Source organism: Kryptolebias marmoratus, linkage group LG21 (genome assembly GCF_001649575.2).
Source record: "Kryptolebias marmoratus isolate JLee-2015 linkage group LG21, ASM164957v2, whole genome shotgun sequence".
Taxonomy (NCBI): domain Eukaryota; kingdom Metazoa; phylum Chordata; class Actinopteri; order Cyprinodontiformes; family Rivulidae; genus Kryptolebias; species Kryptolebias marmoratus.
The window spans coordinates 13,910,650-13,934,998 of NC_051450.1; the positions used below are offsets into that span (position 1 = coordinate 13,910,650).

General features: G+C 37.4%; 1 protein-coding gene across 2 annotated transcripts in view; it reads right to left on the reverse strand.

The window, feature by feature from the left end:
- Positions 1 to 464: 464 nt before the first annotated feature.
- The window catches only part of malrd1 (MAM and LDL receptor class A domain containing 1), a 44,505-nt gene continuing 20,620 nt past the window's right edge, over positions 465 to 24,349 (reverse strand). For both annotated transcript variants that reach the window (XM_017406314.3, XM_037973352.1), the window contains exons 19-33: positions 21,817 to 22,062; positions 19,774 to 19,931; positions 14,447 to 14,627; positions 12,443 to 12,571; positions 12,190 to 12,351; positions 9,602 to 9,759; positions 8,278 to 8,479; positions 7,554 to 7,832; positions 6,521 to 6,646; positions 5,264 to 5,330; positions 3,039 to 3,130; positions 2,821 to 2,917; positions 2,669 to 2,729; positions 1,350 to 1,457; positions 465 to 1,256 (exon numbers count right to left, since the gene is read on the reverse strand). In XM_017406314.3, the coding sequence (XP_017261803.1) occupies positions 1,158 to 1,256; positions 1,350 to 1,457; positions 2,669 to 2,729; positions 2,821 to 2,917; positions 3,039 to 3,130; positions 5,264 to 5,330; positions 6,521 to 6,646; positions 7,554 to 7,832; positions 8,278 to 8,479; positions 9,602 to 9,759; positions 12,190 to 12,351; positions 12,443 to 12,571; positions 14,447 to 14,627; positions 19,774 to 19,931; positions 21,817 to 22,062 (2,165 nt within the window). In that variant the 3' untranslated portion in view covers positions 465 to 1,157. The remainder of the gene's footprint in view (positions 1,257 to 1,349; positions 1,458 to 2,668; positions 2,730 to 2,820; positions 2,918 to 3,038; positions 3,131 to 5,263; positions 5,331 to 6,520; positions 6,647 to 7,553; positions 7,833 to 8,277; positions 8,480 to 9,601; positions 9,760 to 12,189; positions 12,352 to 12,442; positions 12,572 to 14,446; positions 14,628 to 19,773; positions 19,932 to 21,816; positions 22,063 to 24,349) is intronic.

Consider the following 24,349-nt stretch of genomic DNA (forward strand, 5'->3'; position numbering starts at 1 on the left):
ACTGAGCCAAAAACATTTACCTGATATTTATTACAAATAGAATGGCAGCATCTTCAAAGATATGCATCAGAGCGTCAAATCCTTGGAGAGACTAGAAGTATATTAATTATAAAGGACAACAATCTATTCATTGAACTATCAATATATGTCTTGTGGCTATTTCAGTGCTATAATGAAGTTACTGTTAAAGCACTAGGACACAATAGTTTTGGTTAAATTTAAATGATGAAAATATATTTATTTATGTTTATTCCAGTAATAAATTAATTGATGTTTGTAGCATAAAGTTTCCTTTAAATTTTCAAGATGGAGGCACTACTGAGCTGAAGGACCAGAGATAATAAACCAGATCAGAGTTCTAGCTAAAGGAAGATAATTTATGCATGTTGATAATTTCTAAATAAACAACAAACAAACAGAATATTATGTTATATGAAAATACTGATTGCCCAGAGACACTGAAATCTAAGCTTATCAGTGACCTTTAAGTCTTTATTAATATTGATAATGTTACTTAGAGCTTTTTTACAGGGTGCTTTACATAACAAAAAACAGTCCAGATAAAAAAGATACAATTAAAAGAAGGCTAAAAGATATGAGTGCAGAGAAAGAAAAGTGGTTCTCACAGCTGTTCCATTTAAAAACCTTTTCCACTATGCTGGTAGTTATTTCCTGATTTTATTTTGTATTGTAGCTTCTGTAACTGGGTTTGTACTTGTACAATGGTAGGGTCCTCAGAAGGTCCTCAAAAGATAAGTTGAAAATCCACCCATTCATTTTCTTCACCCACTTTTCTGTGCAGGATTGCGGGGAGCTGGTGCCTATGTCCAGCGGTCACTGGGCGAGAGGTTGCAATGGTTGCCAGAAAAGGTCCAAATTGCACAGCTTTTTGCAGTTTGGGGGGCTCGGTTCTATTACTTTTTTTACTGTTGTTTTTTTGTGACTTTTGAATAAAAATATGCTTTTCAAACAATATTTAGCAACTTTACAGACTTGAAATTTGATGGTTTTGCTCATTAGCATGCATTCCACGAGGGAAAGTCCAATTTTTTTCTCTAGACAGATGTTTGTTTTGTTTCACTCTCTACAGGTCATGTCTTGCTCAGTGTTATCTTGCCTGGAAACACCCCCTTAAACTGATCTAAAGTCCATCAGTTTTATGCATCAGAGCTTCTGTTGTCAGCACCTTCAGCATCAGGAGGGTAATTGTACATTGGGTTGAAGAAGGACAACTTGGCTTCTCTCCAGTTTGAGCCCTGACGTAAGCAAACACACAGAAAGACACACAGATTACATCATCAACATCTACACAAATAATCAAGAGGCCAACAACACTACAAACACCTCACCTCCTGCTCTCTTCTCCAGGGATAGACACTGATGGAAAGCCCATGAACATCACTTATCTTTGGGTTAACGCAAGGACAACCAGCTGTCCTATGGTCCACTGCTGGGAGCTGGAGGAATGAAGAGAAAGGACGAGTTTTAATGTGTGAGAACACCTAAAATCCAGTCACAATTAAAATAAAATTGACCTTTTATGCATTCTAGCATTTTTAATCCTAACCCCAACTTTAATGAAACAGTTTGTCATCTTCCATGTTCTACTGCTCCACCAAACAAATGTAATAAAAACAGAGACACCAGTTCATGTCGACATACCTCTATTATTAGCTGAACTCTCTGTGACATCATCACTAACATCTGGTAAGGATGCAGCATACATGACCTATGGTGAATTGGATGTGTTTAAATCCATAAGATATTTTTGTGTAATAATTAGTAAGTGAGTAAGATATAATGTGACATCACTGTGGGAGTGTGTGTGCGGCTGCCAGACTGACCTATTGTGTTCTGCAATCCCTGTTCTACACTGTGAAAAATGATTTTCGTTTGCGTTTGTGTCTCATCAACCTCTTCAGCACAACACACAGCTTAGCTAATCAATTTTATCACAATCACCCTCACTTTTATTATTTGTTTAGAAAACCAGGTACATATGTGCATATATGTCTTTGTGCATCTGTGTGCTCTGACACCCATCTCTCTAATTTTTCTTTCTTTTTTTGTTCCTACCAAACTCATTTGAATTCTCAAAGCCACAAAACAGCCATTATACAAATGGAGCAGCTGTTTTTGTACAATCTCTTGTGCTGGATCTTTCTCATGATAGCTGGAATGACTACAGAGATCATAACTGCAGAAAAGAAAGCACACAGTGGGTGAACAATAACTGGAGCACCTGTGTGACATATTAAAACCCATGGTGGCTGGCTCGCCAGTTTCTGAAACCTCTCCTCATGCGATACCTTTGTTCAGACTTCATCAGGAAAAAATAAGTAAATGGGGTTTTTATCCTCTGCATTTACATTCTATCAGATTGGTTGTTTACAGCCGCACGTGTTACATTGTGTAGTGCAAAAAGCATCACACAAAGAAGCACAAAACTGCACAGCCGCTCATAAACTGCAAAATCAATAATCCTAAATCAAAAATTTAATCTTGCAGAAAGGCTCTACGATCACCTCCTGACCTCCTCTCATGTTGGGTCCACTTATTTAATAAGAGCAAGAACAATGGCAGAAAAATTAGATTTGTGTGTCTAAGAAACCAATGTAACGTGAAATGAATTCACTAGTGATTGATTGGACATTTGTGTACAACTGACCTCTGCTCCCCAGTCAGAGTCTGGATCATCCATCACCCCGTATTTCATTGGATCGGACTTTCTGTGGAGCCAGCAAACATGCTTATCATTGCCTTCATCTTATGCAACGTCATATTAAAAAAAAGGAAAACAACACAACAACCAGGACTCACATAAAATTGCTTTTTTTTCTGCACAGAGCGAGAAAACACACAGTGACTCCAGCTGCAAGTAGCAGCAAACCAATGCCAATGCCAGCATACACAGAATCTAAACAAGAAGGAGACTTTTAATCCTCTCCTATAAGAGTTAGGAATGGCAAGACTGAGGTGATTAAATTCAGATGAGACAGTTTAATAAAGGCAATTAGGAGGCAAGTTTTTTTTATTACCCAGGCGTGTGTCCTCTGGAGTTGGTGATGAGGTGGGGAGGGATGGTTTCTCCTTCACATGGCATCGGTTTCCTGTCCATCCTGGTAAACATCTGCAGAAAAACACAAAGGTACAGACTTTAATGTGATGAAGGGACAATGTGCTTCAAGGAGGCGTGCAACACAATAGCCAAACTACTTGTAAAGCAGCAAAATATAGCCATTTACACCTTTTAGGTAAAAATGGTTAACATGAATTTTATATTTTAAAATATGAAAAAAAAAAATCATAAAGATGAAAAAAATAGTCTCTTATAAAGATCTATTTTTGTTCAAAAATTGTTAAAATATGCTGATATCACAGACATTTTAGCCAATTTCCTAGATGCATTGGGTAGATTTCATCCCTGATTTGATGAACAGTTTGTGTTTTGACTAAAAATGACAAAAATGTTAGAAAATAGGCATTTTAATTGAAGTACAGTTAAAAAAAAAAAACATCTTTGAGTGCACGATCTGATTCAAGCCTTTTTTAATTCAAAAATTGGTGTGAGAGTAATCTGTTGGACCTCTGGCTTGGAAACAAATTAAAACGGTTTGGCTAGTTCAGTGACCTGCATTTCTGGGAAAAGAAGAAGACGAAGAAAAAAAGACTCAGAAAGAGTGACTCAGCTCCAAGTCAACATCTGTTCTGCATCAACTTAATTTCTGACCAGCACTGACCCTCTAATGTGAAACACACAGCTGTCAGATAAAGCATACTGTGTCATTCTCATTCAGAAAGGCATCAGTGTTCAGATTCTGTGTGTCCAGCTGTGGCAGTGGGCTTTTCCTGGCCTGGTTTCCTGCAGGAGCAAGATGCAAATGCTGAGTTTGAGTTGATGGTTTCAGGATGTACAAGAGGACCGAAACAGCCTCGGGAGCTTCACACTGAGCAGTGAATGATGGTGGTACATTCCTCTTACATTATGAGAAGAGGCAGCGGAGCCAGAGTCAGTTGGGGAATGTTGGAAACAGGAATCCAACCCAAAGTCTGAAGACGCAAAACTCAGACAATTCACAGTGTATACGATTAAGTACAGCACTTAAATACTATATGTTGGTACGCAGTAAGAAAAAAACAACAAAACATCATCAAAATGCAGATAAATTAATTTTGGCTATAGATTTTTTAATAATCAAGTCAAGAGAAATGTGTTTGAATAATACCATCAATGACTCCTTTCCTTTCCACTGGTTGGTTTTTGTGTTTGTGCATGACTGACAGCAGCTGGCAGGCTGTGCGGTGGCAGGGAAATTAGAGACAAAGTAAACAAATCTGCGGTGTTGCCCACATGTCATTTGCAGACTGCTGTTTTTTCAGACTGACACACCGTTTAAGCGTTTGAGAATATATTTTTAGACACATTTACAGATACAAAGAAAAAACAGAAAACCTATGACAGATTGATAAAGGTGGAGTTTGATACAAATATTTTTTAAAAGAGGAGATCTGACCAGCTGGGTGTAAACTAGTCCTCCAGTTATAGGCAGGAAACAAAAGGGTCATAAAACCAAAAAAAAAAAACGAAAACAGAGCAGCAAATTAGCAAAAGAAATAAATGTATTACTGCTTCAGTGTGCAGATACTCATGAGACCTGCTGCACAACTCATCTTTTGTGCAGAACTGAACCCTCTGACAGAAAAATGGAGAAATGTAAATTTCTCAGAGAGAGAATTCACTGGTGCATAATGACGTTAGCAGATCCTGCTGCACGGCTCATAATTGCATCCTTACTATTGTAATAAAATCTCTGACTGCAGACGCTCCAAACTGCTGATGCAGACAACCAAATTCATGAGCTCATTACTAATAAAAAACAAATCTTCACCAGTCAGAGTGCAGGGTCATACTCAAATATAATGAATCTGATACGGGGCTTTTTCTGTGGCGGTAGACACCATGTTTAAATATTGACCAGGAGAATCAGAGATTCCCAGGAAACTTTCTGCCGGGGGATAAATGAAGACAGAAACACCATGTTTAATCTGGGGGGGATAAGCAGATTTCAACATGCTTCACAGAGCGTGTCTGTTTTTAAAGTAAGAAGCAAGACTGATTGGATTTCCATGTTTTAAGTCTCACAAAATGAAATAAAGAATGGCAGAGGGAGTAGGAAGAACAGACCCTACTCTCATATTTGTGTCTGTCTAAAAAAAATTGGATTTTGAGCATTATTCTACATGTGGATGTAAGTCAACTTACACGCAAAAAGGCCCGAAGCTCTTTACAAGGCATTCACCATGATCCAGGCAATACATCGGTGGGCATTCTGCAACGTAAGTACAATAATTAACCTCCAATTTATGCCATAATAAAGACAAATCAAACAACAACAACAAACGGATTTTTGTTGCTAAGATCCACCTGTCTTTAGATACTGGCCACCATTTTTCCCCTCACTGGACAGGAAACAGAATTATACTCTTTGCCGAGAAATTTTCCTGTTCATAAATCAGTGAATAATTATGTTTTTTGAAAAGGTACTGTGAGTAAAATGATGAAACTTTCAGTATAAATAGCTTTTATATGGTGACATATGCAGTAACGTTTGATGTCTAAAAGAGTACCAGTTCTACTTTGTATACTTATAATACAATATGATGCAAAATGATAGAGGATTATAAGATGTGATACAATACACTTTGTCATACTGAGGAACGTTCTTGTTATTTCTCTCAGTTCTTACATATATTTAAAGACGTCACATTTCTCCTTCTCAGAGTTTTCTGAATTCTGTTGTGAAAACCCGAGCTGTCTCAGGACTCTGTGAGAACAGAACATCTGTATACGGCCTCTTTGCGCTTCTTATAATTGAAAAAAATATATATTTATTTGCTTTTGGTGCAAGTTTAAGCTCACTGTCATGCCAAAGAATAAATGAAAAACAGACATCTAGCGCAGTATTTAAAACTGCAGTTTGCCTTTTATTCCAAATGATACATCTGACAATGTTCATTTGTCTGTTATATAAATATTTTTTAACCTTGATAACATATATGCTTTGGCAGTGACTAAATAGTTAATATGAACTAATCTGCAAGTCTTGCTTTAGGAACTAAACAACTAGAAAGAAAATCTCTGCAGAGCTGCTGTTGTTGACGGCTGGAAACGTGCAGATATGAGTGAAGTTTTGACAGCACTTAAATCAAAAGTGACTGATGTCTCATGAGCAAATGGACACAGGACAGAACAAAGTAACTAAGATGGTGCAATGTTTGAACCGAATGTCAAAAGACTGACATCAAAGCCGTTAAGGAAGCTAAATAAAAGATGAAACCCCTAATGTAAGAGGAGACTTCAAGAAAATTTTTTTGAAATGCACAGCTAATGCACTGGTCCTCACCTTCAACACACATAGGTAGAAGTCATTATAATTTCACAGTTAACTCGTGGCACATCAAGAAGTCATAGAGGTGTTTAATAGTGAGAAAAAATGCCGTAATGTAAGAAGCATGTTACCATGGCAGCTGGACTCATCTGTGTGGAACGGCAGACAGTCGGTGGACTCGTCACATCGCTTCAGAGGTGGAATACAACCGGATGGACTCTCACACACGAGCTCTCCCGGCTCACAGTGTAGCAGGGCTGGAGAAAGATGATGAAATATGAGAACGACTGGTTAAAACAAGAGAACGATCAAAGGGGTACGCAAACTTATCGCTTTCAGCCATCAAGCTTCCTCTATGAGACAGTCTTTGTTTACTTTTTAAAATTTCCCATCTATAATCTCAATAGGTACCATAAATGTGTTTCAGTGAAGAATGAAATGCAACCATTGTATTTAGGGAACATATTTCAAAACACCTGCTGACCAAAGGAAATTAAATGCAAAGTAAAAGACATCTGAGAAAAAAAGTGCTCATATTATCTAACCCAGCAGGCAACTTGTTTTTATTTTCAGAAACACAAACCAGAAACTGAATCAAGCTTCAAAATTACAAACAATGGTGCTTAATTTTCCTCTCACGGTTTGAAAAAAATGCATCTCTTTTTCACTTCAAAATAGACAATTATTTGCTTTTTTGTCTTGAGCATGAAGTAACTTATCTATTTTAAAAACACAATATGTGTTTACGATCTCTAATTTTTTTCAACTTCATGGTTTCATTTTCTTCAGAGGTCAAAAATTGATTATTTTCCTTGGACAGTTTTTGAAAGTTGTTTAAAACATTACCTTTACACCAAAAATTCCTGTGTTACTATAATTGTGAAAGAGATTTAATCCATCCAGTTTCAAATATATCATTATTAATAACATTTTAATTGAAGTATAGATTACTTGAGTACAAATAATTTTAATTGAAGGAATTCATTCATCTTTTTTAAAACAGTATGGTAAGAAACATCTTTGCATCTTCTTTTAAGTAAATTTTTGCTTTTTAGGACTGGAATAGTACAGATACAAAAGCATTTCCTAGTTGACCTTTTCTTAAGATTTGTACTGTTGGGTTTCAATCAAATATCCAGGACAAGAACATTTGTGTTAACTTACGGCAGCTGTGCTCATCCTCTCCATCAGGGCAGTCAAGGACTCCGTCGCAGCGCAGTACAGAGGGGATGCACTGATGGTCCGAACACTGATAATATCTCGCAGGACAGAGACCCTGAGGAGGAAGAGTTCCAGGTACTGCAGTCGGGCAGTGCTCTTCATCAGAATAATCTGTACAGTCCGGCTCGTCATCACACCACCAGCTCTTCGGGATACACTGGAAGGAGTACAGACACTGGAACTGGTCCCCACCGCAGGTCAGCGGCTGGGGAGTTACAGGTCCTGAGGTAGAGATACATGTAAACAATTATTCAGGTGACAAATTGTAAATGAAACCAATATTTTTAGGATCACTAAGTAGGATTTCCTAAAAAGTCGAAGGTGAGGAAACACCACAATATAAATGTAATTGCTTTCACTCCTCGCTGCCATCTGAGCCATCCCTCAGCGCTGACCTAGTCTCCACAGTGAATTTATATAAATCCAAAGGGCAACAGGCTCCATTAACTTTCTACCCTGTCCCCGAAGTTCCAGCTTGTTTATGAGGAAACTCGGGAGAGGGCTGGGGATGTTGTAGCACAGGAAATGTGGGAGAGAGGAAAAAAAGAGAAAGCAAGAGAAAACTGGAAGAAATGAAATGACATATGAGGATAGTGCTGGAAGAAGGGTATATGAGAGAGGAAGTACAATAAAAGTAAAAACAAAAAGCCAAAACAGAAACTTTTACCTCCAACCGTACACTCTGCAGTGTAAGAGATGTCATCCAGGGCGATGTCCGTCCACACGTCTCCGCCCACCTCCGCCTGAAACGTCACTCTGAACGGTGCTGTGTTTGACAGGATGACGTTGGCGTATGTCCACTGGTTGCCATGGTTTCCAGTAGCTGCCCACATCAGCAAATGTGCGCCGCTGGGTCCAACAGTGTAGACCTAATGGGTTTAGAAAGCCGGTGGTTAAATTTATTACACTACTTAAGCAAACAAACAGTTTATCAACGAACCCAATAAAATGACCAACAAAACAGTTTCTTTATCAGACGTGGAAGGAGGGCTTGCATTTTCTTCTAAAATAAGAAGAATACAATAAAATACACAAGCTGCTTTAATACAAATTGTAGTTAAGTGCATTTATTACATCTTAAAAGTAGTAGTATCTCGTTATGGAACTGCATATATGAGTACATACATGTTTTTTTTATAAAACTACTCAGGGTTACCAAACACATTTGCATGCAATTAGACTCCCAAGACAGTAAATGTTAGTATTTTATACCAGTTTGTTGGTGGCTTATTCTTTATGAATAATCTTTAAATAAGTTATATGTATAATCTTAATATGAAGAGTATGTAACTGCTATAAAAACATTTATTTCAATTTGAATAAATACTTTTATATTGTTTTTATTCTTTTTTTTGATTCTGATATTCCAAACAGATCATACTCTGAGGGATTTCTACTGCAGGTAAGACAATGATCATTCATTACAACTCCACAGACCACCACTTCAGAAAAGTCTGAATTATTTCTTTAGGTTTCCACTCTTAATTCAATTAATTTTCAGCCACTTGCAGCACTCTCTAGGACAAATCATGTACCATTTGTAGATGGATGATTTTAATTATTTCTCTTTAACCCAAGTTACAACAGACTTTGGAGTGCCTAAACTACACAAACTTCCTGCCTAATTAGTTTATTTAGCATGTGCTTTGTTGTTTTGAATTTAATTAACCATCTACAAAAAAAGACAAATAGATAAATATGATAATCAGGTTTGTAAGGTGAACGGTTTTGATGATTTATTTGCAGACAGGGAGGCTTTCATAGCCTCCTGTGGGTATTTGCTGATTGACAACATTGTGCAATGGGTTGAGTGAAATAGGACATACATTTCTGACAAATTCTAATTAAGTCCTCAGGTTGGCTTTGATGGATCGTTTCATGGTAAATGACAGAAAAGCAAAACATCCCTAAAGTCTGGATGGCTGATTTAAAAAAAAAAAAAAAAAAAAATCTTTTAATCCTTTCTGGAAATGAGGCTGAGATTCAATCACCTTTAGTGTTCCCATCCTGTCAGAGCCGTGCATGAAGAACCAAAAGCGCAGGTGACACAGACCGATGCTGGCAGGAAATGGATTTCTGGTTGTCACCTTGGCAACATCACCTTCCCTCTGAGGGGCCGAGTGTATGTACAGGAAGTTTCCCTCACCACCTATGGAGATCAATGCAGTAAAGGCGTGTTCATTTGAGATATGATTGAAACATTTCACAGCAATGAATGATGAAGCTCTAATATATATATATATATAAAAAAATCACAGCACAGCCATCTAATCGTGGCTTTACTGCAGGAAAGAAATCCAATAACTCCTCTGCTGGTTCCAAAATACATTAAATTTGGACAGAAAAGGATTGTTGTGAAACGGTGAAGCCTGCAGCCAAATGCCTCTTCAGCTTGGCTAGACTGGAAGATGAAACGGCATCTGTGCAAAACCAGAACAAAGTGGGAGTTTTCCACATGAGTTAGGAGGAATTATCCCAATCCACAGCACACAGCAGACCCTGATTCCACCCACAACACAAGAGTCTTCTTCAAAACAAACGAAACAAAACAGAGCTTTTGCATTCATTCATAAACAGTAAGCATTGTTATGAAATAACAGCTGTTGATCCATAGTTTTAACACCATATGATAATGTAAGTCTTTGTCCGTGTGTTTGTTGGTTACAGATGGTCAGGTTTATTGATCTGCACGGGGAAAGGATCATAAGTCCATCCAGCACTGAATGACCACATTTGTCTCTCTGATCAATAAACTCAACGAGCCAATAAGAAGTGGCCACAATGACAGCCAATACAAGGAGGAGTTACAGCAACATCACCCATAAAGAAACACAACTGTGTCCTTAAGTTTATAGTCAGTCAAGTATAAAGTTAGAGATTTTATAGTGACTTTACAGGGTCAGTGCACTGAGGGAAAACAGTCAGAACCATGAACAAGTAAGTCTTCCTAAATACCAATTTGATGTTTGCATTGGAAGCTGCAGCAAATGGGTAATTAAATTATTATTTTTAATGAATAATTGACATGTTGAGCCAAAAAGTAATAAAAAACAAAGAACCTTATATCAAGTACTCAATAATCAAGCCTCTAAAAGTGTTCAAACTGGAATAAAATGAAATAGCCATAAACATTTGCCTAATTTTTTCTCTGAGAAGTAAAACACAAATCTGGAGCCTTTCTTTCAAATTATTCCTACTAAAAACATGCATATTCTTTTCATGCTGTTTAATTTTTGTCCATGGAGCTCAGTTCTAATAAAGGCAAACCTCAACAACAACCAAAAAAAAAAAACACAGAATCCTTATAAAAAAACATATGATGAGTGAGCCATAAACATGGAGAGTATCACATAAAAAAGGTTTATATGTCTTTGCATAGATTAAAGCAACGAAATGTAACCTTTTTTACTAGTATTAAAATAATATCTTTGATAAATTTGCATTTTTGCGCACAACATAAACAAGTCCAGAGCATTAAGCTTGTTTTAACTCAGGCTGACACTTATCAGGATGCTTTTATTAACCCCGAATTCACACGTCCTTCTGAAGTTCCTGTTTACCTGCTGTCAAACTGTGACAACAAAAGCCCTGCAATGAGCTGACAACAGAGGATGTCAGAGGGACGCAAAGGCTGCTTGTTCTCAAATTTGAGAAATTATTTTTTTCTGACAGCACTATTAATATTTCACCATGACTGCATAGATTGTGTTCATTTCCTGTTAAGGGGTCATTTATCTGTGAAACATCATCGTATACAACAGCAACACTGAGGAGAGGATGTGAGAATGGATGGTGGTGAAAGAATTTGACACCAGAGACAAGATATACACATATACTGTATATATTTCAACCTAAGCAATAGTACTTAATGACTATGGAGTGGGGAAACAAATTTGTTCTCAGCCATCATTTTACATTTTATGACTTGGCTGATCTGTTGTCTCTCTCTGCTGTTAGTGATCAAAAATGATAGAAAGTGAGATGGTTGCTCATTTGAAATTTTACTAGTGAGAGAAAGGGAGTGATTCCCAAAAATACTGACTTTTAAGCTCTGGATTTTTGCCATTCGTTTAATTAAAGCTTCACAACACTCTGAAAGAAAGAGGAATAAACTGACTTCCATAAAATAAAAGAAACAGATTCACTTTTAACCTTTGTTGCTTTTGAAAAGCAACAATTTGTCAGACCATTAAGTTGAAAATGCACGAAAGAACATCTTTAAGCGCCATCTAAGTTCTGAAAGACCTTAAAAGTGATGTCCATGCTCTAGTGCATTTGGACATGACTGTGAATGATTCAAAAAAGTTTCTTGTTACTCAGCAGGAGTCTCTTTGAACAGTGATGAAAAAGGCCTTTTTCAAAAGCATCTAAACTCCCAACTAAGCAGGTTTTGAACACTAATTTAACTCAACTTGAACCATGAAACACCTTTGTTCTGATAAGTCATCCTGTCCTGATCCTAATTTTGATTTTCAAGATCAGTATTTAAGCGAATGAGCTGGTGTTTGATTTAAAAAAAAAAAGGTAAATGAATATATTTTTTTAATGAAATAGGATTTGCAGAAGAGCATGATGAGACCTGGACTGTGATCAGTGTGAGGTCCAGCTCCGGGTGTCTCAGTCTTGTGGCCGATCCTCCAATCAAAGTCATCATCGGCATCTTGAAAGAGCTGGCAGCTGTCTTCCCAGCCCTCCTCCTCCATGTTGAAGTCACAAGCACCCGGTGAGTCAAATATGTGGCCTGTGAAAGAGAAAGATAAAAGAAAAGAACATAACCATGTAGATGGAAGGCTGTTATCTGCTCTGATAGACTCGTTCTCATTTCAACTCACTGCAGTCCATCTCATCTGATTCATCTGCACAGTCGGCCTTGTTGTCGCACACCAGGTGGGACTCAATGCAGCCGCCGCTGTGACACACAAAGTCTGTGACTGCAGGACAGCTCCCTGGCTCCGCGGCGCCTAAAACACATGCGAGCGGTAAACAGCTATTCTATTTTAGGACTCACAAGGACAGAAACATCAGACCAATTTTCACTACAAATGAATAAGTGTGTCTTTTTAAACCACAGCCTTTCTGTGATCTGCGGCAAACAACACGAGCAGCGGCGACAACAGAAAACAAAAACAGACATGGGCTCGCCGCGAAAATCAAAGCCTCTTGTGTTTGGCTCAAAACAGAAAAGAAGGAAAATAGACCACGTTGATCAGAAACTGCACACAGCATGTGTGGATGTGTGCACCCTGGTAAACTGTAAAAGAAGAGATATTAAATGACAACTAAAAACTGAATTTCATTTGAAGAGATCAGTGAGGTTAAACCACCACTAAGGAAACTGAAAATCCCTTTATTATAAATTTAAAGCTGAATGAGGTCATGCTTTTGTGTTGTTTTGGACAGTCTATTTGCTTGTCATGCACACTACTTAATGTGTTTTGGTGCATGTCCCCATAGGTCAGGATTTATTCCTCCTCCTGTAAGTGTGTTTGTGTGCTTGAGAAGGAGATGGCCTTCGTGGAGCAGGGAAACATCCCATATTTTGTCAAGCTTCAGGTCAGGGCCGGTTTAATTCAAGGCATCTGGTTCGGACATAAACCAACCAGAATCTGTCAGCGTACGTCATTGCACAGGAAGACATGTCAGCTTTCAGGTTCTCAGAGTTTTCCAGATGTAGAAAACAATCCAGACCTCAAACTATTGGCTGGAAAGATCAGGAAATAATTTCACAGCAAAATTGCGTCTTACTTGTGAGGATTAGTAGAGGAATACTTAAAGAGTTCAGCTCTTTTTGAAAAATTGGTTTTGTAGAAAGGCTGTGAACAGTTAATATCCTACCTGTTCTAGAAAGCTCTTCATCTTACAACAGACTTTAATTCTGTCCAGACTGACAAGCTAACAGATAGACCAAGTGAGACCAAAAACCAAATATTAAAGTAGCACCATCCTCAATTTTATTAACCTTTATATCACTGTCAAATTATGATATTTCTGACTGAAATATCATAATATTCCTCCTGAAAGTGCCTGTGGCTGCACCAGAAGTGATATGGCTAGCTGCTACTGCCACTAGTAGCAATTGCAAATAAGGACAGCGTTTTATGTAAATACCCGTGTAATGTAAAACAGATAATGATGTAAAAGTTTATTAAAAAAGTGTTCATGTGAATCTCTACGAAATTCTTGGAGTTGTTTTAAGACAGCAGTAATCCACTTTGCTCAGACTAGCCATTAGCTCATCAAAACTGGTCAAAATTAACCTTTTTTTTTTTTAAACTGAGGTTGGTCAAAGAGCTACCCACAGCATATAAGACATTAACTGTTCATAAACTTTGCAAAGAACCCCATGCCAGACATCACTTTAATGTCTTGATTTGTTTGGTAAAGACAATTTACATATAACATGTCTGAGAAATCCTAACCAATGTCAAACATGTGTTTGAATGAACATTAAACATGTTTTAGTTGTTTTCTCCAACTTCAAAAAGTGTCTACAATTTATGAGCAGACGTTTGCTGAATACCAGCAACTCTGATTGCTTTGCCAGGTGAGGAGATGTCTGCTCCTCCTAAGATTTCTACTCTGGCATCGAGTTTGGACAGAAAAATATTAGGTTAAGTATTTAACTCACTTTGTAATTTAGGCTAATACGGAGAGTTTTGGCTTTGTCTGATTTTATTTAATGTTTATCGTTTTGTGTATTCAGAAAGGCTGAATGCCTACATACCATAATAATCACCAATTTACAACATTAGGTTCTATATATTTGATGAATTTTATTGTTGTGTAAGGTTCTGTTTGATGGAAATGTGCTCAAACTGCTGGTGCGTGTCACCTACTTGGAGCACAGTCGATAAACTCCAGGTCGTCCACTGCGGCTCCTCCGCTCACGTCAAAGGAGCGGATTCCCTCAAATATCACCTCAAAGTTCCTGAGCTTCCTCAGTGGGACTTCTGCTCGGTTCCACTTGTTTCCCTGATGCCCTGTTTTATTCCACATCTCCATTAAGTTGTTCTCTGTCTGTGGAGAGGAGATGACAAAAAGATATTCGTGTGGTAACGTTGCACATTCTGCTCTGGTTACAACAAATGGTTTTGGAGCTACAGCGGTGATTACTGTCAGAAATTCATCCTTCAAACTCAGATCCACATGTCATCAAAGAACACTGTTTGGGGAAAAATGGGCTGAAAGTAACTTTTGGACAGAAAGCTGCTGGGAAACAGTGAATTCCATCTAAAAGGAGTCATTAAAGTCTCATTAACATAACATGGTTGTAATAATTTCATTGCCTTGAGACCTTCTTTTCAGCCTGATCTCTTTGAGTTCTTATGGTGATGAATTTCTCTCATACCACATGTGGAACATATTAAAAGACAAATCTGAGTGTATTCTTCTGTAAGCCCACTCTGTCTTTTCCCATGGTGCTTCTTAGGCACTAAATCACAACTAATGCAGCCTCAAAACAGTAAATTTGACTTTGAAAGGGGCTTTGTGGATGTATTTCTTTATGAGCCAGCATCTCACCTGTGGGTTTTAATGGCATATAAAGAGCATCAGTGAGACATTTACAAAGACATTTCACATTATGTAATAAATACACTGCTCTGACCTCTGACACTGCAAAACTGAGAGGCATTTGAAATAGAAAAGGAACACATTTCTACAGCATTTATTCTGCACATGTGCTCTTTTAATTAATTTGTCAATTAGGCAAAATGTTCATAAAGAGACAAAGAATTCAACAAAAATGGGGATGCAAACTGACTGGAAAGAAACAAAAATGTTCACAAAAAGCAACACAAATGGATGCCAGTAGAACATAGAGCATAAATAAACAACACATACAAAACACAATAATAGCTACGTTTTTGCATTGAAAGGGCTAATGGCAGATGGAATAAAAGACTTCTTGAACCAGTTTATTCCACATTATGGCAAAGTGTACCTTTGCTCCGGCGGAAGCATAATGAATGCATTTCTGAATGGATGACTCAAATCAGCCCAGATGGATTTGCTTTTTTTAAAGGCCTGACCTTAAATATTTTGCTGAGGTCCTAGAAGTCTAATGACTGTGATACTTTGATAACTATGTGGAAAAGAAGAGGACCACTATGCAAAATATTTGTAAAAGTGTGCTAAAAAGTCACAAATAAACACAGAACAACAAAGATGCAAATCAGTAAAAGGAGCTATAAATTGAGTAGTTTTTAGTGTTCTTTGGTGTCATCCTTCTTGTTGGATGATAGGAGTATTTTACAAGTTTATACCATGTTTAATTTTAATCCAGCTATGGTGAATCAGTGATTATGCTTCTAGTGAAGTATAATAATGACTTTCAGTTCTTGCAAGAGCTTCATGTAATTCCAGCACCTCTCTACCCTTATTGCCATGAATATTTTCTGCTGTCCTAGAAACAGTAAAAAGACCAGAAGCCAGTCCAACCAAAACTCATTTTGACAATTGTGATCTCTATCGTTTCTATTGCATGCACCCCAAGTTGTATTTTTCTCTTTTACTGCAAATAGGTTGTCAGTGATGGGGCACAACGGATTGTGCCTTCTCAAATGCACAAATAACAGCAGACTCCACTGAAACTGCTGCTCACAAAAAAGTCTTATTTGAAGTGACTGGGGCAATAGTTGCAAACCAAAGCTTCCAGTGAGAAGAAGAGCCTGTGCTCAGCTAAACCACAGCCTGTGTAATTGTGGAATGTGGAACTTTTACAGCCAGTCCTGCTGACGTTCATGAGTCAAACACTTTGTACAGAAGCTGTAATAACTTTTAGAAGTTTCATCTTTCTCCAGTTTTGCAGTTATGTCTGAATAAGTGCAGGAATAATGTTTTATGATTAATCAGGTTGGGAGGTGGGAATTATTTCCAGTAGGGTGAAACGTTGAGGCCAATGTAAATAAACACATGTTAAACAAAAGGGAGAGTTCTCAGGAAATAAGATGTTCCATTTGGTGTATTTAAAGTTGCAGCCGATGACCAGAGGCTCGACTGCAGCGAGACGAGTTTTGCTCTAATGTGCTGAAAAACCAGAGGACAGGCAAAGTCACATTCTTCTCTGCAGTTTGAGAGCCTATTAAAATGCACCCTTGGGTGAGGCTTGCACAGGCTGTCTCCTCTGCTTGTGGAGCCCGACTTGAAATAATCTTGTTACGGTGGGAGTAGAGCGCAGATTAATAGTCAGCGTTACAGCAGGACTTATCGAGATTTGTGTCATGGAGTAAAGGCTCCATCTATAAAAGCAACAGACGTGTGTATATGATACAGACACGCAAAGCTCTCACTTATCGTCCGTTTGGCATATCAGTCGAAGCATTTATTTGATCAATTTTAAGCCATATCCCCCGAGTTTGCAGTCAGGGCAATGTGAGCACAAAATCAGTTTGCTCAGAGTGAAAATTGCAAATATATTTTATCATTTCTTTTTATTCCGCGCCCTGGTGAATGTCAAGATGGAACAAAACAAAGTTGTAATCACATAAAAATGCTCCTTTTATTGGAATTTAAAATCCCCAAATGTCTTAACCGCTAAGTTAAAATCCAATTTATATTCATAGCCTTTTGATTTTATGGTACGGCTGGCATCTGTTTTTTTTCTGTCAACTCACCTTCAAATCAAAGAGCATCATCTGTTCTTCTGCTACATAAGAAAGACCAAAAAGAGAGGGAAAAGTACTGTGCTTCTTTGTGTTAGATCTTTGCTTTGAATCAAAAACATGCCCAAACAATTAGTGTGGAGTTATGCCACATTTAACATGGGTAAAACATCATTTCTTTGGCTCAGTGGCCGATGTTTGGTTTACCATAATTCAAGGCCGCATTTGAACCCACAAAACCACACAGAAGTATGTAAATATGCATGTCATCATCATAACAGTGGGCAAAATCAAAAAGTGTTTTTCAGCAAGCAGATAAACTGTGTAATGTAACAAAATATCACCAAATACATTTAAAATGTGAGTTCTTTATACTGTAAAATGGAAACAATGCCGGATTTTCATTACGGGTTTGTTATTTTCAAGAATAGACAGGACAGATCATTTGGCTCAAGAATGTCAAAATGGATCCAGAGTTATTAAGGACAGACATTTTGCATAAAACAAAAACTTTGTCACAGACTCAAAACTTATATATGTTCTGACAAACATTATAGATGTATAATACCATGTCCCAAATGGCTGCAGCATTAACAAGAAGCAAAGAACATGCTGCATAAAGATTTTGTCTGTGTTTTGTAGTATTGTTAATTTAATGCTTTTGTTTATTCATAACAAAATTTGGATCTTTTGTTTATGATATCACAAAACTTTGTCTTTTTGTATCTCCAATGTAGCCCTGTTTAGTAAAAAAAATTGCATTAAACTGAAAGAAAACGCTTGTCACAGAGCTATGGTGTTGCAATATTAGCAGATTGTGATTTGTCCGTTTTAAATTGCACTAAGACACGGTTTGCACATAAACGATCGGGAGCGTAGCACAAAGTTTTAGCTCCTTTGCATATACCACCTTGGTGGGCCACCATTCTCACTTGATCAATATCTCTCATGCATATTTTCAAACCCCTTTTCATTCCAGGGCTTTTGAGGGCCCCTCCCTGCAGCGGGCCCTGGGTAAACACTACCCTCCCCCCATTTCTACGCGGCCTTAAAGAATACAGCACTATTTGCACATATTTATTTGTACATCATTATCCCTTATGTTTAGTTTTTCAGAGACTGTTGAAACCCACCTGGTGTTTTCCTCTGTCATGAGTTTGAAGTGTAAAAATAAACTTAGTTTAGTCTTAAACTTCACCCTTAACTCAGTTGTGTGAACAGCGATGACTGTTAGGAGCAGTTAACAGGGTTGGTGATACAAACAGTTCTGTTTCACTCCTGCTAGGTAAATACAATCTCTAATATTACACTATGTGGTATGAGGGGGTGTGTATTTGCAGTCTTGTGCTTGCAAATGTGTGTACATGCTTGCATTTGTGCAGCTGTTTGGATAATCGAAAATATCAAAGCTATAAAAATGCAATATCAACATCAATGAAAGCACAAAGCAATACTCTTTAATGTCTGTAAACCTGCAAGGTCATACATGCAACTAATATTAACTATAAGAACATAAACAGCATCCATAATTTTTTCTCTCCTACACACAAACACTCTTCAGATTTCATTCCTGATGATTTCCAGCTTTGCCAACTTCTCTGTATTAGTATGGGATTCACTGGCTTTATTTTATTGTCCATATAAATTTAATGTCCAACCTTTTATATGAGGGTCAAAATTGCCATTTTACTTGCATTAAAACCTTCCTCAGACATTAATCATCTTCTGCTTCTCCGAATCACATAATCAATCACAGATACTCTTAAATACTCTTAAAACCCTATAACTTACATTCTTTCTGAAATAAGACTAATGTTATGATCAGGAGCATAGTGTTTATGTGATGACTAAATTAAAATACACACAGGTCCTGTAATAGGTGCACAAAAAACACAATAAGGATATATTTTCCATAGAAATGTTAAATCCTTTTTTTTCTTAATCATCTTGCAGTTGCTGCACATTAAGGAATATCCTCTACTTCATATTCCCACAAGAAGGAATGATTCAAGCCTTACACCTTGACCCTCAGTCACCCTGACAGAGTGAAATAAAGCTGAGAGAAGACAGACCACAGGATGCAGGCAGAGTGGAAACTTCAGAATTTAAAAGGCAAGAAGGTGCATTTAAATCCCTAGACCATGCATATACAAAGTTAAAGCCTTACAAGCATTAAAGCCTTGAAATCTGGCAAGAATGCACTTTATCCAGATGGTGGGGTGGGGTGACTCTGAGCCAAGGGGTGACCATGACCCCCATTCACTGCCCAGCACCTTCTGCAGTCCCCCCAACAGATAAAAAAAATCTGCTGAGAAATGTAGCCTAATTTCATTTTCTATCAAATGAGTAAAACCCCCTGAACAGCAGAGCTGATATGATGAGATGTCTGTGAATATTAACATAATTGAAGGTAGTCAGGCTTTTTTCTGACCAAATGTAACCATAGCAACCATGACTGACAGGCAGGAGTGGTTCTTATAAAGTGTGATGGGTTGGAATAAGTTATTTTTATCATCTCTTTTGTGCAGATTTCTCCCAAATCTGAAACAAAACTGCTTTACCTTTATCAGCAGCCGGATGGTGCCTGTGGCCTTATGGGAAATGTAGTACCAGAAGGAGAGTTTACAGAGGGCGCTGGACTCTTTCCAAACAGAGCTCCTAACATGAGCTTTATCACCTTTAAGTCCCACTGGGGTCGCTTCCAGATAAACAAAATGACCTACAGGGGTAGAAAAGGAGAGACGTGACTTTTCTTTCTTTTTTTTTTTTCCTTTTGACAACCACTGACAAATTACAGCAAAGTGAGGACGAGTGTGCTGGGAAAGTGAGGGCAAGAGGTCACTGAGTAATCTCAGACACGCCTTTTAATGTGTCACTGCCTTATGACACAGGGGAGCACGTCAGGTCATTCAGTTAAGTCAAATTCACAAAGAAGACAGAAACCCAAGAATGTGTCTGAATACAAATCTAAAGGGAGAATGTCTTTTTTTCTTAAAATATTCATCTTTACACATAGTATTTGCATAATATTTGGTCGTTTTGTGCTTTACAGTCATGTTGAGGAATATGTTTGTATGGATTTCACAAACTTCACCCTTTCAGGTGACAATGTCCTTGTTTTTTTTTTTTCCTGACCTAACAGCAGTAGCTTTTATGCCTGGGGCCATTTTATGCAGTTGAAGAGACATGACTTCACTGGTGCATCTGTAACACCTCACATAAACAAGTGCAGAGGTCATTTTAGACAGTTGGATTATGCATTTATGTAAATTGGTGGCAATCCAGACGGGATGATGAAGCCAGAATCATCTGAGACTGCCAGCAGATAGTTGTTCACTCCATGCAGCTGCTTTTGCTATTTATTTCACCCCATCGATTTTCCAGAAAATGAAAATAAATGGAGGCATTAGGAGAGCATGCAAGCTCCACACAAAGACCTGCACAGGTGAGATTCAAACTGTAGACTTACCTGATGTGAGCCATCATTGCTAACAATTACTCCACAGCGGGCATCATATATTTATTGTATGTTAAATCATTATAAAAGGCTGGTAATTACAAGGCTGACGTGTGATCACAAAAGTGTTTAATGCCTTTACCAATAAAACCCAGTTATCAACCCATATTTTTAGTTTTAACCTGGTTTCTAGCAGAGCTCTTAATGTATATAATTTATATTAATGTTATTTGGTTGTTTACCTGCAAATTAACTTTAAATGTTACGTTACATCAAAATCTGTTTTTATATTGAGTACAGTTTATGATAATTACAACTTTTTATTGTAGTTTTTATTGGTAATGCAAGTTTTATTAGTTCCCACACTAGATTCATGCTGCATTTATTTGAAAAGCTTTACATGTTTTTTTAGTCTAATCGACATTATTGTTTTCTGTTTTATTTTACCTTTCCAAAAGTAGGTCAGATCTGTATTTAGTAATTAATGCAAAACAGAAACAGTTTCACTGGTTTCAAATTAAGAGCACCAGTCTGGCTAAAGACAGGGTAGCTTTTACTATAAAGCAGTCTAATTCTATTTGACATGTTCTGTAAATTACATATTTCAATAATAATAATAATAATAATAATAATAATAATAATAATGAACAAGCTACAGTTAGCCATTCTTTTTCTTGTTACCAGTTGAATTAGAAATGTTTGCTGCACTACAGACCCGGATAGCTGCAGCAGTATTACAGACTCTGATCTTTACAAACTAATTTACATTTGTATTTCTTTATTCATACATATAGCTCATTACTGTGTGCCTTGTTTAATGGGATTTCAGCCCTGCATCAATAACCTGAATACTCAGCTGCTGTACATTCACATACTGTGAAATAGCTCATTGATTTAGCCTGAATTAAACATTGTGTAGAGCTACAACTGCAGTTTGACTCAAAAGTGAGACCATTCAGTCAGTGTGCTTTCATTTCCATCTGTAAAATATGCCTGAAGTAAAGATGCACTTGGTTATTTACATAAAAAAAGGTCAAAAAAGAAGCTACAACACAAAGACTTCTGGTTCTGAGACAAAATCTAAAATAAATCCCAACAAAAATTAACAATCAGCTGTACTTTTCCGTTGAATTTTATGATCTCGTACCGTTTTCATTCATCAAGGTGTGATCGTACGGAGGCCGTATGCTTTGGACAGATCCGGTACCCAGCGCCCAGTCAAAATTATCAGCCAATGAGGTCTTCCAACCACATCTACCGTTCTCGAAAGAGCAGGACGTCCCGCAGTCCTTTTCATCTGTGCCATCTCCACAATCATCTGTGAAGTCGCAACTCTGCTCTGGTGTGAAACAGGAGCCTTTTTCACAAAGCATGGAACCTGGAGGACAAAACCCTGGAAGAAGAAAACAAAATGTTTTGACTGCTTTGTTCCTAATTATGTAGTAATAGGTTTCCTGTGAAGAATGGTGTATGTTTGCTATTGATGAAGGTTATATAATTTAAGATTTTAACAAATAATAGTATTTTGCAAAGTGCTTAACTAGTGTTTTATCAAAATTCCCACTTTACATTAATTATAAAGCTACAATAAGAAGATTTTTGCTGTCTGTTTTAAATTATGGTCTATCGTAGCATGAAGCAAAGAGAAACAGCTGTTTTAGTTATGCCCATAATTAAGCAACTAGTATTTCTTAAATTCACACAAATACCAAGTAAAAAATGTTTTACATTCATTTATCAAGCCTGTTTTTTTCTAGCACATAAGACTGTGCCTTTTAAAAAGCAAAGAAATGCCGATTGGGACCATTCAACAAAACAAGATTGTCTTTATCTGTGAAAACCAGGCTGCTGACTGTATCTTTGTATTTACAGATAAAAATGTGCATTTCATTGTCAAACCCTTCCTTAAAGAGATGGAAAACACAAGAACTTTGGATCCAAATAAAGCAACTTTTTTTGCTCTGTTAAAAACAGTTATGTGTTTTATCAGGTTAAACAGCAGCCAAACAGTTGAGTAAAACTCTTGGAGTGTAAGAAATCAAGACAGAGTAAGGGGGACCCTCTGCATACAGCATCACGCTCTCTTTAAGAGGCTTAGAAAGACAAAAGAGCACAAAGCTGGAAGCCCAAATCACTGTATCATTGGTGGTGAAGCTGAGGGAGGGGGTTGAATCTATTCCTTTTGGAGCTAAACATTCCAGTGGGGTCAGTCTTAGCTTTGGAGAGTGTTAGAAAGGAAGAGGGGTGGTCGCTGTAATTAAAGGAGAGAAAAGGGTATAAGTCCTTCCTAATCCTTTGTTCCTGTTTAGGTGCACAGAACCAGAAGCAATGTGGCCCAACAAAGGAACACAGAAAGGCAGGAAGACACAGCTCCTAACTGCGCTGCAACCTCGCTGCAAACTAAAACTCTGAGTGGATTTCTTTAGAAGAAAGGTTCATTTTTAAAATTTGTTGCATCTGAATGTAGACCAATTCACTTATTCTCATTGATTTCATGACTTTCATTATCAAGTTCAGGTTCATATTTCCTCAGGCACAGTACAAGGTCAGGCACACTGGGAGTCACACTGCCCCCTGGTGCGCGGAGTTTGTTTAAGATCAATATTTTCAGACAGATTTTAGTTGAAAATCTCAAGGATAAAGTAAGACGACCAAATGTTGTAAAATAAAATGCCAAATTATTTACTGAATTATTTCATTGTAACTGATTCATGATTAATTTAAAACCCTTTTAATTGTAATAAAGTCTAGAAGCACCCATTAAATTAGGACCACTTTCTTTAAAAAAATATGATTAATATGATCAGCAATTCTGACTAAGCTGACAAAATTTTAAACATCAGTGCTGCTGACAGCTTTAGACATGTCAGGATAACTGCAGAAAGAACAAAACAACTGGAAGAAGGTCGTTTTGTTATCACACACTGTCCTGGTGGTCTTCTTCCAATCATTTTACAGAAATGTGACAAATGTTGTCAGCAGTTCCATTTGGCAGAAACTACTGCTGTCTGTTTTGATAAGCTGAAAATTTAATATTATGCCAAAATATTTATTTCTGAGGTACTTATTTCAGCAAGTTGTTTTCCACCAACTCTAAATTTCTCAGGTTTTTTATGCAGATATATTCAAGCTCACACACTGATTGCATGCATAGAAAAACAAAATCTTTATGAAAGTAAGTATTTTTTTTATAATTAACTATGAAAAACAGCTTTTATTCTGATGGCCACAGACACAAAATGTGTGACGCAGTCCACTTCACTGCCTCATCCTGAGTTGGTATATAGACTAAAGCTTTGTCTATATGCTCCCTGAGGGGTGACAGTATGTAATTACAGTTCCTGCCCTCTTTATTTTCGGTGTTACTGTACTTCCTGCTGCTGCCAAGACACAGAATGAGCAGGTTTCATCCACAACGCTTTCCCTGCCTGGATTTTTAATGGCAGAGTCAACCTCACTTACTGTGACATTACACACAGATGGTCTTCAAATATTGTTTAATATGGCTCCATGTATTTATGGAGCACATATACATTCATTTTTATCTCCGTTGTGCATTAATTTCTTCGCATTTACTTCTCAAAAAGTAAAAGAAAACAGATTTTTTGAATATTTTTTTTTTAGAAAATGCATCATCCATCTTTATTTTAAAGCTGACTACATATTAAAAATAATAATAA